Consider the following 13,071-nt stretch of genomic DNA (forward strand, 5'->3'; position numbering starts at 1 on the left):
AATATAGATTGCAATAACACCTTCAAGTTTGATAGGTATGACTAATTTGTTTTATACACAAATCAACTCCTTGTTGTCTAATGAAAAGTGATTTGTAAGCAGTAAAATTAGTTTACAAAATATAATAATATATACCTAAGTGCTTATAGCTTGATGATATTAAATGTTAAAAAAGTGTTTCTATCGATTGTGAGTGTTTAAATTTCATATAATATTTTTATTCACTGATTATATCAATTGTTTTATTCTCTTTTAAGAGTTGATAAAAAGATATGATGAGTGGCATAAAAAATACCTAGATCTCACTTATAAGAAAATAACTAGTTATTAAGTTGCATGATTCAATAAACTAGGTAGCGTGTCATGTGTAACACGTAAGACTAGAGTTCTAACTATGTTTGACTTATAATAACGTAAATGAAACCCTACGTAGCGGCATAACGGGAATTCGTTCTGTATCAGGCTACAGTATCATCACTAAAGAAAGAATAGTCTATCAACACCAAAATACAACAAGTTTACATATTTAAAATAAAAAAAACGTTGCACCGGTGACCCAACACAAATTTGGTCTTTATCAAACATAAGGAGTTGGGACGCATTACTAATTATAAGTTTTGTATTAATTTAATGTATATCTTCAAAATAAGCCACTTCGTTGTGGGGTTGTGTCCATGTCACCTCACCACCTTGTTTACAAAAAAATGGGCTTAAAAGATAAGGTACATCCTCACAAACAACCAATCACATATTTTTTTAATATATTGTTGAATCTAGTCAGCGCATAATATGCTTAGACTAGACGTAGTGGTGTCGTTGTGTAGGCCAAAACGTGATGAACACCGCCCTACCCTCGTTTTCCTCTTCATTTTGGGCGGGTTCGTTGTGTACACAACAACGAAGGTGGTGGTGGTGGTGGTGGTGGTGGTGGGTGGGGGGGGGGGGGGATCAATTTTTTTATTTGTAATAGCTCGTTGTTTTATAGGCTTTATCATATTTAGTCGGAAGAGTTTAGGTAAGACTTTCAAAGTTACTCTCGACGGGATAATCCAGGCTATTCAAGAAGAATCACGGCAATTCCTCAATCCTAACGAAGTAGTTCCTCCGGAATCCAATGAACAACAACGATTACTTAGGATCAGCTTGCGAATTTGTGGCACCGTAGTAGAATCATTACCAATGGCACACAGTGCGCCTAAGTGCGAAAAGACAGTGCAAGCTTTGTTATGCCGAAACCAAAATGTTAAGTCAGCAACACTTCCAAATGCCACTTCTTCCCGTCGCATCCGTCTTCAGGACGATCTAGTCACAGGTTTTCACTTCTCAGTGAGTGAAAGATTTGTCCCCGGGTCTCCGTTGAAAGCTTCTATAGTAGAACTCATTCGGGAGGGCTTGGTGGTCTTAAGAAGGGTTCGGGTGGGGGCTGAATAAAGAAGACGAATAGAATAGAACTCATGTTCATGCTAAGAGAAGAGCGGATCCAATACCAAGACGATTTCTTCGTTATTTCGGGCCGTCAGATTCTTTAATGTAAACAGGCTATTCAATCCATTCTAAATGAGATTGCAAAGTCTTCTTAAGGTTAAAAGAGGTTTCTGCCTCGGTAAGAAGATATTCCGATAGATGGAAGACTAGCCAACCAATAAAGCCGATATCGAGGATTTTTGAGTCTTCTATTCTAGTTTAGCTATATTAAAAAAAAATTTAAAAAAATATGTAATGATTGAAAGGGGTATGGGGCATTATATCACTACGTCACTTTTTGTAAAATTAGTCATTTCTGACTGGAAGATCTTATGTCACACACCCCATATACTTAGTTACCATTACGCATAATCTTATTAATTAAAAATATAAATTAATTAAAATCCACTTATGATACGACAATAACATGATTTTTTAACTATAATGTTCTAGTTAAAATACAACACATATGATAAAAGCCATTTAAAACATAGAATGATGAACTGTCATTGCCACACATGGGTGCAAATTGTATAAAAATGGACCCTAGTCTACTAAAACTAATAAAATATAGATCAATTCTTTGACTAAGTTTTTAATATCATGTCTATGGTTGTAAAATACACAAAATGGTCCTAGTCTATTTAAAACATTAAATTCCAACAGATTATTTGAAAATATATTAATTAAACTTATGAGCTATTTCGTTATTTTTATAAACTAATAATAATGATGTGGTTGCAAAATCATAAAAAATATATTAACAATACATCAAAATTACGGGTGGGTGAATCTACTTGAACAAAGCGAATCATGTTACCCGTATATAAGCTCATCAGTTTTAATGGTTGAATGTTAAAAAGATAGAATAATATTATAATGTGACTTGCATAGGAGCAGGTCAGAAAGTCTGACATGCATTGATAGCAAGCAAAATCCGAAGCAAATGTCATCTTATCACATGGGTAAGTGAACTTCATCCTTAAAAACTAGACAACGCCGACTTTGATGAGTTGGAGGGCGTTTGGATGAGATGCCTTACACGGGCAAGAGGTGGATAAACTAGCTGTTGTGAAGCTCAAGTCCATGGGCAAGTTTTGTGGCTCCACTCACTCACTCACTCTAGAGTCTATACCGATCCATATAGTCTTTCTCCATTTAGAACCCCCAAAGCAAAGCTAACTTATTCTAATGTAAGAAACTGATCTCAGACTCCTGTAATAACTGGTAAAACTGAAGATTGTTTCCCTCTTAGTAGGACCATTCAAGTCGCCAAGAACACGTACGATGTGTTCCCGAGCTCACTTAACGAAAGAAAGGAAAACATTTCCATTCATTTCTTTTCCTTTCATTTTCCTTTCCTACCAACTAGGTGTGAACAATTTAACCATCATAACCGATACAACCGAACCGATTTTAACTGATAACCAACATAATCGTTGGGTCGGTTTAACGAATTCTTAAAAAATCGTCTAATACAGGTCGGTTTTGGTTAAAGATGATTCCAAAACCACCATAACCGAACCAACCCATTATTTAACCAACAATATGTTTGGGGTTAACTTCCACCAAACATGTTGTTGAATACTTGGATTATATCATTTTGATGTTTTTGTTCAATGTTTATTATCAAATTAAGTTGAATTTCATTGTCGGATTATACAATGTCATCTTTTTGAATATTTGTTACTAATATTATGGATTATATACTTTGTTAGATTATGCCATGTCGATTTTTTGTAACAATTGATACTAAACTTTTAGTCTCAGTTACATTGGTTTGGTTACGGTTAACCGACCTATTACGGACTTACTATAACCTACAAGACCGATTAACTAAAACCGTCATAACGGGTCAGTTATGGTCATCTATTCACCGGAATATCGGTTATGGTTATAGGTGTATCTCGAAACCGCCCAAACCGACCCATACACGCCCCTACTACCAACCAACTCCTTCCAAAATGGAAAGAAAGAATTTACACTACAAAAGTCTCCACCTTTCTTTCTTTTCTCCATTTAAATAAAACCCGGTAACAATTATTTTATTATTTTCTTCTTTAAATGAAACTCAAGAGCTAACCTAAATAATAATAATAATAAGCAACGAAAGCTAGTTGAAAGAAAGAAAGAAAGAAAGAAAGAAGTAAAGTAAATAAGCAACAGCTCCTCTTCTCCTTCTTCTGCTACTCCCACATTACCATTTTCTCTTTCCTTTTATTAATATTAATTTAATTTCCTCTTCAACACTCCACCTGTGATTTCTAGGGTTTCAGAAACCACACCTTTATTCTTCTTCTCATTTCTTATTTCTTACTTCACCGACAATTAAACCATTCAGATCTATTACTCCAACTGCTTATTCCGCTTCATTCTCTCTCTGTTTCCGTTATTCTGTTGCAACCGATTTTTACTTCCGTACAGGTAGGTTAACTTATTCGATTGATTTACGTTACGTTTTGATGATTTATAGCTTCGCATTTGGAATTGAACGTATGTGAAGTGATTGCAGGTGGATTAATGTTTAATTTGTGAGCTTTAAGTTATTCTGTTTCAACGGATTTTGACTTCCGTACTTGTACGCAACTGATTTATGCGAATTTAATTAATTAACATTTGAAATTGAATGTATATGAAGTGAATCAGGTGGATTAATGTTGAATTTGTGAGTTAATTAGCTTGTTAACAGGTGTTGCTTGTGATATAGGAGCTATAAGTTACTGAATTAGGTTTTAATTGAAGCTAATTGAATCGATTTTAACTTCCGTACAGGTAGGTTAATATATTCGATTGATTTACGTTACGTTATGATGATTTGTAGCTTCGCATTTGGAATTGAATGTATATGAAGTGAATTAAGTGGATGCAGGTGGATTAATGTTGAATTTGTGTGTTAATTAGCTTGTTAACAGGTGTTATTGTGATCTACGAGCTTTAAGTTATTCTGTTTCAACGGATTTGGACTTCCGTACAGGTAGGTTAATATATTTGATTGATTTACGATACGTTTTGATGATTTATAGCTTCGCGTTTGTAATTGAGTGCATATGAAGTGAATTAAGTGGATGCAGGTGAATTAATATTGAATTTGTGTGTTATTTAGGTGTTATTGTGATCTAGGAGCTGTAAGTTACTGAGTTATTAGGTTTTAGTTGAAGCTAATTGAATCGATTTTAACTTCCGTACAGATAGGTAAACATGTTCTCGTTATTATGTGATTTTGATTGATTTACGTTACGTTATGAGGATTTATTGCATCACGTTTGGAATTGAATGTATATGAAGTAAATCCGGTGGACAATGTTGAATTTGTATGGTAATTAGTTTGTTTAGAGGTACTTAGGTTTTGATTTTGACTTCCGTACTGGTAAGTCAACTTATTCTTCTTACTAGTAGTGTGTGGTTGAAACTGGAGATAAGTTTTTTCCGGTTTATATTGATTTATGCTAAGTTACGTAACTTTACGTCATGGCATTGAAAATTGGAACTCAGATGAAGTAATTTCGGTGGAATAATCGAATAATGTTAAATTTGTGTGTTACTTAGCTTGTTAACAGGTGGTGTTGTGATCTAGGGTTATAGGAGGTGTAAGTTACTGAACTAAGCATTGATTTGATGGTGTTCTATGTATTTGTTGCGATTTATATTGATATATGTTACGTTACGAGGTTTTATAGCATTGCATTCGAAATTGGAATATATATGAAGTAAATCCAGTGGCTACTAGTGGTGTATCATAAGTTAATTAGCTTGTTAACAGGTAATTAGGCTTTAATTTTGACTTCTGTACAGTTAGGTCAACAGATTCTTCTTACTAGTAGCGTGCGGATAGAACTGGAGATAAGTTTTATATGATTTCGATTGATTGACGTTACGTTACGAGGATTTGAAGTTCGAATATATGTGAAGTAAATAATGTTAAATTTGTAAGTTACTTTGCTTGTAAACATGTGTTGTTGTGATCTAGGTACCGAATTAGGTTTTTATTTGACGGTGTTCTATGCATTTGTTGCGATTTACATTACTTTGCGAGGATTTATAGCATCACATTTGAATTACGATTATATATGAAGTAAATCTGGTGACTACAAGTGAAGTAATGTTGTATTTGTTAGTTAATTAGTCAATTAGCTTGTTAAAGATGTTGTGATCTAGGGTTCTAGGAGTTATAAGCTTCAGAATTTGGTTTTAATTTGACGGTGTTTTATGAATGCATTAAGTAGCAACAATGCCTATTTCATGCGATTTCGATTGAATTAAGTAATGTTAAATTGGCAAGTTACTGAATAAGGTTCTGATTTTGATTTCCATGCAGGTAGGTCAACAGATTCTTCTTACTAGCAGCGTGCGGTTGAAATTGGGGATACGTTATATCTTCGCCTGGATCTCGATATGCGATTTCGATTGATTTATGTTACATTACGAGGATTTATAGCATCACATTTGAAATTATAATTCAGATGAAGTAAATTCGGTGAGTGCAAGTGGAGTAACGTTGAGTGTGTAAGTTAATTAGCTTGTAAAGAAGTGTTGCGGTGATACAGGGTTACAGGAGGTGTAAGTTACTAAATTAGGTTTTGATTTCACGGTGTTATTACATATTTGTTGGATGAGTTAAGTAGCAACAATGCCTATTTCACCAGCAATGAGATGTTCTCCAGGGAGAGAACCAAGAGGTGGTAATCATAAAAGAGGGTGTAGTCTTGAGAGTGGGATAGTTTCCAAGGAGAGAGATGATGATCTTGCTTTATTTAATGAGGTGCAAAACAAAGAGAGCGACAGTTTCTTGTTGCAGTCTAATGACGATTTTGAAGACATTTTTGGTAAGTTCTTTATTTTTATTTGTGATGTATATGCATAATAATTTACTTTTAAATGTAAGTTAATTAAATTTAAGTGATTTGTGTTCACCTTGGTTTTAAAATGTACGCATCATGAGCACAGTATGTGCCACATCACATGATGTGGGATGTGGCACTTATGCAGTTAACTAGTATTTGAACAAATTAGACTGTTGATTGCAACGTCAACGTGTCTTGAGTTTTTCAAATCTGATTGAACAAATCTGACCCTGATTGAGCAATGGGTTTGAGTGTTTAAACAAATCTGACCAGAGATTGAGAATATGTAAATGCTAACAAGTTAAAACATTATCTATATTTTTAGTATTTATTTTAATAACTAACGCCTCACATGCGTGATGCACACGCTTCAAGCATTGGCTTTTGGGATCAAAATGTATCATCGGAGCACCATACGCCTCTTAAACCAATATGTTTACCTGATTACATGTGATCAAGCAGCTATTATATGTGGAGATGAGCGTTATGCACATTTTGGAAAGAAAATTAAATTGAGATTTTATTACTTATTATGGCTGACATATGCTTGTTTTGTTGTCTAATTGCATTTTTGCAGTGACCAAGTTAAGACATTTTTCAGATCACAAGCTTGGAATCAATGTTGCTGCTAGAGGAGAAAGCAGTGATCTCCTCAATGCAGAAGAAGAAAAGAATGATTATGAATGGTTTGTAGTCATTTGCTTCGTATCAATGCCTTATATTATATCAACTTAATTACTCATTAGTATTCATATTTTATACTACTTTTATATTGGGAATGAAGGTTAATGACTCCTCCTGACACCCCTCTGTTCCCCTCATTGGATGATGAAACGCCTCGAGTTAATCCTGCACAAAGGGGTAGACCTCGAGCTCAACCCATTACTATCTCCAGATCATCAACAGTAAGTTGTTTACACTGGTCATACTTAAAAGTTAATACAGTATCTGGTACACTAATGTTTTCATATGTAATTGTAATTCTTTTTAATGTGTGTAATGTGTACTTGATTAATTATAGATGGAAAAGAGTCACAGAAGCAGTAGAGGCAGTCCAAGCCCAAATCGCTTAAGCCCATCTCCACGTTCTAACGAACCCACATTTCAACCTAGAACTCGGTCCACATCCGCACCTAGTTCTAGCCCACCACCTACCCGTAGGCCCATCACTGGATCAAGAAGACCATCTTCCCCATCAAGTAAACCTTCCTCACCATCTCCACGGGCTTCTACACCAACTTCAAGACGTTTAAGTACCGGTTCCACTAGCACCACAAGGGGTAGTTTGGGGAATTCACCTTCACAAAAAGTAAAAGCGTGGCAGGTAAACATTCCCGGGTTTTCCACTGAAGCACCACCGAATCTCAGGACTTCTTTAGCCGACCGTCCCGCGTCTTACGTACGCGGGTCCTCACCGGCTTCTAGAAACGGGAGGAAATCAATGTCACCTACTGCGCCTAGAAGCATCGGCTCATTTCGTGGAAAAGGTTCAATTGCATCCGATGATGATGTTGAATCTCTACCGTCCGTTATTGTTGATGGGTCAGATCGGTCAAATTCAAGGAGAGTGAGCGGGTTTAGGAATAATAACTATAATAAAGTTCCTTCTCCTCAAAAGCCAAACAGAATGGTTACATCTAGCTCTGCTCCTAAAAGATCCTTTGACATGGCACTTCGCCAAATGGTAATTAACTATCTGTTATGTTCTTTTTGGGCAAAACCGTAATTAACAAACTTTTAGTTAGGACTTAGGTATACATTAGATACCAACTTACAAGTTATTACTTATTTAACAAATAACTAGCCTTATTCTTACTGGTTTTAAATGTTATTTGCTGTTGTGGCACTGGTTGATGTCATGCCAGCCACCACATCAGATGCCACATATGCTAAAAATTGCTTATGGTACAAAAGTAAAATTAATTTATTTACAAGATTAAAAAATGAACTCTTCTAATATTTATTTCTTATAAGTATTTGTTAAATGTCACATCAGTGGCAAATGGCTTATACATTTTCATTAAAATGAGTAAATGACAAATAAGATGCTTCATCTTCATCAACATATTCGGTGAAATTGGTATTAAATTGCAACTTGGTAATAAAAGGCAAGTTGGCTTCTATTTTACATTTAATTTACAGTTTTCTAAAATCAGGAAAAGTGTGAAGTTTGTTTCTTGCAACTTGTGAGTAGCGAGTACTGATTTTTAACAATTAGAACCATTTTTGTTGTTCAATGCAATATATGAAATGACATGTTTAATCTTTTTTTAATTATATGGTGTAGGATCATAGAAAAACTCCACAAAATATGTTCAGACCACTTCTCTCGAGTGTTCCTACTTCAAATTATTATGCTGGGAAAGCAAGTCCTGCTTGGAACTCTTCAGTAACAACTAGCAGTAATGCAAGTTCTGATTTAGGCACTAGTGGGCCCCATGATATCGAAGAACATGAACATATTGATGACGATGCAACCAGTGGAATTACAAAGATCCCAGATTCTAATGTTAATGATGAAGAAATCTTCATGTTTGAAAAAACCGATTCTGTAAATGACGACACGAGGACAATGCAATGTGATACTGCAACTTCTGTAGTGTTAGAAGATTTCAACGGCCAGGATGATATGTTAGTTTGTTCAAGATGTGGTTGTGAGTACCCTGTTACAACACGAACAGAAGATGATGTTAAACTTTGTCTAAATTGCCAAAAGTCAATTTCAGCTTTGACCGTCAATGATACCGTGACAAGCATAGTGTCGGTTGCTAGTTCCGAAGCAGATATGAGTATGTCAGACAAAGATCATGAATTTGCCAACAACACAGTGAAGCCTCAGTTGACTTTAGTGAAAGATGAATCTCTGGAGTTGACTTGTGAGCGTGAATCACAATCTGAGCAACATGAAGAATTAGTCCACGATCAACCCAACCATGATGAAATAAGTCAATCAAGTTTAAGTTATAGTGACACGAGGGGAGAACAAATTCAACAAACTGTTGACTTTCCAAAGTCAAAGGATGAGTCTTTAGAAGCAAAAGGTATTTCAACGATTCTTGAAAGGTCTAGTAGTATAAAGGGGCCCGTTACACGAAGCAGGAATTTTTCAGCCAGTAGCATTTCTTATGATGCTCTTTCATACATGTCCGCTTCATCTTCTGTTGACTTCGGGCCTCGTTTACAAAGTCAACTGAGTAGCAGGAGATCCGACATAGAAAATTACAAATATGACCCTGCGAATGCAAAACATCGACGCAGTATGTCATCTTTATCTGCAACTTCTAGTCATGCCTTCCGTCCTTCCAGTGTTGGAACAAGCACACTCGATTCATTTGATGTATCTGTTGTTCGTGTGGAGAGAGATGTTGCTGACTCAGCATCCGTGGGCCCGCAAGAAAATCCAAATGAAAACGTCACGTGCACTGAAAATGTTGAAGTTCTGTTACCTGAACTTGTAAATGACGATCAGGTATCCGATGTGCGTGTGGAGAGAGATGTTGCTGACTCAGCATCTGTGGGCCCTCAAGAAACTCCGAGTGAAAACGACACGTGCACTGAAAATGTTGATTCAAAGGGAGCTCTGTTACCTGAACTAAATGATGAAGATTTGAAAAAATATATTAATGCTTTAGTGACTTGTACCGTTGAGGAAGGTACAAGTCTAACTGCAGCTGCTGATAACAATGACGTGACAGAAGTTCTATCGGGTGCCTTATCAGAAGTTGAAGTTGATCACACTTGTTCATCTTCTCCCGCTTCACAATGTCATGTTTCTCAACATCCCGAGAGCAGCATAGAAGAATTTCACGACCCTAATGTTTCAGATGCGGTTAGTAAAGATATGGCAGTTTCTGACATGGATATCAACACCGCAAATCATTCAAGCAGCATAAATGGTACATGTCTATAATATAAGTTACTTGTCTTTCTATTCTTTGTGCATTCTCCGGTGTCGTTTGGTATATTGAAGATACAGGTGGCAATATGGGCGGGTTGGGTATGAGGTCAAAGCAGGTTTGGTTTGAAACCGGTCCTTTTTCTGTAAGGTTGGCAAAAAACCCGAACCTGACAGAAAACTTGAAAACATTCGGGATGGGTAATTGGATATGGGATTAGCTTTATTAATTTTTGCGGGTTTGGACTGTGGTAGGGGGGGGGGGGGTATTTGGATTAATTTTTCTTTCTGTAGGGATGGCAAAAAAACCCGAACCTGACAGAAAACGTGAAACATTCGGGATGGGTAATTGGATATGGCCGATATGGGATTAGATGATAACCTGGTTGCCGGAGTATATTAATATATTATAGAATTTTGAAAGTATAATAAATAGTATGTTGAGTCAGTTAGAAACTTAAAATTGTTAAAAGTGTTATAGAAGTTTAGTTGAGTGTGTAATATTTCAAATCGGTTTTTGAGATGACTTTAAGATTGATTTTCGGGTAATGGGTATCCTAACGGGTAAATTTTAAACACACAAAATAACAAACGTGCATACCCGATACTCGCGAACCCTATGGGTATAGAGTTAATACATTAAACATGATTACAAAACTTTGTTACTAACAATTTATGATGCTATAATCGTTAAGAATAGGCGTGTAAATGAACTGAACCGAACGAACATGAACAAGGGCATGGTCGTGATCGTGATTTAACGTTAAACGAACATGGACACTTAATCGAACACAAAAATTTGTGTTCGTGTTCGTTTATTTAAAAAATGAAAATGTTCGAGTCCGTTTATGTTTGTTTTTTTAAATTCTAAACGAACATAAATGAACATAACTAAACAAACATAAATGAACATATATATGAACAAACACAAACAAACATAAACGAACATAAATGAACACACGTAAATGAAAACAAGTAAACACATATAACACCATTTAGGTGACTCTTCAAGATAATATTTAATTATTTTCTATTAATATGTATAAACGAACATAAATAAGCGTACATTCACAAACGTAAATGAACGCCAAAACATATGTTCGTTCCTTTAATTAAACGAACACAATTTTTGTGTTCATGTTCGTTCGTTTGTTAAATAAACGAGCATAAACGAACTTCCTGCCGAATGGTTCACGAACAGTTCACCGAACATTCGGTTCGTTTACAGGCCTAGTTAAGAATACACTTTTCGAATCCGAATCCCTTTTAAGCTATTTGCAGCATTAAACTACGTGCCGAGTCAAACTTCGAGTCTAACTTTACATGTATTGTGTATAATGACATTAAGTTTTTATGTCAGAAGAATCAACGGTTTTGGTTGAAGGCGAAAAAGGAACAAAGGGAAGAAGTTTGACTCTTGAAGAAGCAACCGACACGATACTTTTCTGCAGCTCAATTGTTCATAACTTAGCCTACGAGGCTGCAAACATAGCTATCGAGAAAGAAACCCCGTCAGAACCTTCCGTAAACAACGATTATCAGCCACTTGTGCCAGCTGTCACTAAATGTTACCCCGATAGAAAAGATCTTCAAAGCCGAAAAACAAGCAAGCGGTCATCGAAATCCCAAAAAACAAAGAGAAAAACCACGGAAACCGACACCATAAAATCTCCTAATAACGTAAACAACACCGATGAGGAAACCGACTTACAGAAAACCCGTATTGTTTATTCTAATAATAAAGAGAACACGAAACCGCCAACACTAGAAGCTAAATGCAATTGCAGAATAATGTGATAGAAAGAATGTGGTTCTTCCGCCTTTAACCCTCTGCGCGTTTTTAACACGTCTTTACGGTTAGCAAAAAGATAATAAAATATATGGTTTGAGTATTAAGTATGATTATGATTATAATTTTTTAATTTTGGGTTTGATGGTGTAAGTATTGTAAAGTTAATTAGTACCATATTTTTGATTTATTAGTGGTTTGTATTTGTATTGGTGTCACATAATATATAGAATAAGAATTAAGAACTCCTACTTAGTAATTGGTGATTGGTGTTTGGATTGATTGTGTTGAACATTATGTAACTTTGACATGATTGAAAGTATATGACAATTAATTTGTGTTTCATGTTTATTATTATGAATTGTGTTACTTTCAGGACTTGGTTTGGTTAGTGTGAATAGACTATTTGGCCGGAGCCGGACCTACAAAACCGATCACCTTAGTCCCGTCACAGGCAAGGGTTGTTCATGTGACCAATCTCTGGCTTGAGAAATAAGAATTAGTAAAACGATATGAGATGGTAAGTGAAACTAAAGTGCTGATAGTGTGTAAAAGATGAGTGTAACTTGATCGGAGTCCTATTTATAGTTGATGTGGGTAAATACTAACGTTAGGGGTGAGTAATAACTGAATCGTTAACCAAAACCGAACCAAAAACCGACGGAACGAACCGAAGTAACCGAAACAACTGAAATTAATCGAACCGCGTCGAACTCTTCATTTTTTCATATTTTCCAGTCTTTTTTCCTCTATTTCATGTATTATACGTATTAATAATTTAGTACTATCAATTTCATGTATTTATTATCTTCAATTCCATGTACTAATATCTCAATTTCATATATTTATACCTTCATTTCATGTACTTTTAAGCAAAATTTGAGCCCATGTTTGATATCGGTTATTAACCGAATCGAACCGCGCACAACCCTAACTAATGTCACTCTCATTTGAGCGTGGACCATTATTTTTTAGGGTAAACGTCTTTGATAATGACTTTTTGTATTTGGTTGGTTTTAAACCTATCGCACGGATTGGACTGTAGATCTGATGACATGCGAGATAATCTTCGAACTGCCTTG

General features: G+C 35.6%; 2 protein-coding genes across 2 annotated transcripts; both read left to right on the forward strand.

Moving 5' to 3' along the window:
* The first annotated feature begins 704 nt into the window (after positions 1–704).
* Positions 705–1,677, forward strand: LOC143551486 (ATP synthase protein MI25-like). Its single transcript, XM_077041904.1, has 2 exons — positions 705–722; positions 778–1,677. The coding sequence occupies exons 1-2, from the start codon at positions 705–707 to the stop codon at positions 1,429–1,431; spliced, it is 672 nt and encodes a 223-aa protein (XP_076898019.1). The 3' UTR covers positions 1,432–1,677.
* A 2,329-nt stretch (positions 1,678–4,006) lies between these two features.
* On the forward strand, positions 4,007–12,314 carry LOC143551487 (uncharacterized). Its single transcript, XM_077041905.1, has 7 exons — positions 4,007–4,042; positions 5,780–6,287; positions 6,883–6,991; positions 7,090–7,210; positions 7,327–7,989; positions 8,593–10,201; positions 11,561–12,314. Exons 2-7 carry the CDS (start codon positions 6,092–6,094, stop codon positions 11,995–11,997), a joined length of 3,135 nt encoding a protein of 1,044 aa, XP_076898020.1. The 5' UTR covers positions 4,007–4,042; positions 5,780–6,091; the 3' UTR covers positions 11,998–12,314.
* The last annotated feature ends 757 nt before the right edge of the window (positions 12,315–13,071 follow it).

This window comes from Bidens hawaiensis, unplaced genomic scaffold, assembly GCF_021521415.1.
Source record: "Bidens hawaiensis isolate Kalapana, Puna unplaced genomic scaffold, B.hawaiensis_p1.1 tig00016458_1, whole genome shotgun sequence".
NCBI lineage: Eukaryota > Viridiplantae > Streptophyta > Magnoliopsida > Asterales > Asteraceae > Bidens > Bidens hawaiensis.

Excerpts from the sequence above, each read along its gene's own strand:
- LOC143551487 (XM_077041905.1), top strand. The coding sequence starts at position 6,092 with ATGCCTATTTCACCAGCAATGAGATGTTCTCCAGGGAGAGAACCAAGA. Across the intron at positions 6,288-6,882 it reads CGATTTTGAAGACATTTTTG|TGACCAAGTTAAGACATTTT; the intron begins GTAAGTTCTTTA and ends GCATTTTTGCAG. Across the intron at positions 7,211-7,326 it reads CTATCTCCAGATCATCAACA|ATGGAAAAGAGTCACAGAAG; the intron begins GTAAGTTGTTTA and ends GATTAATTATAG.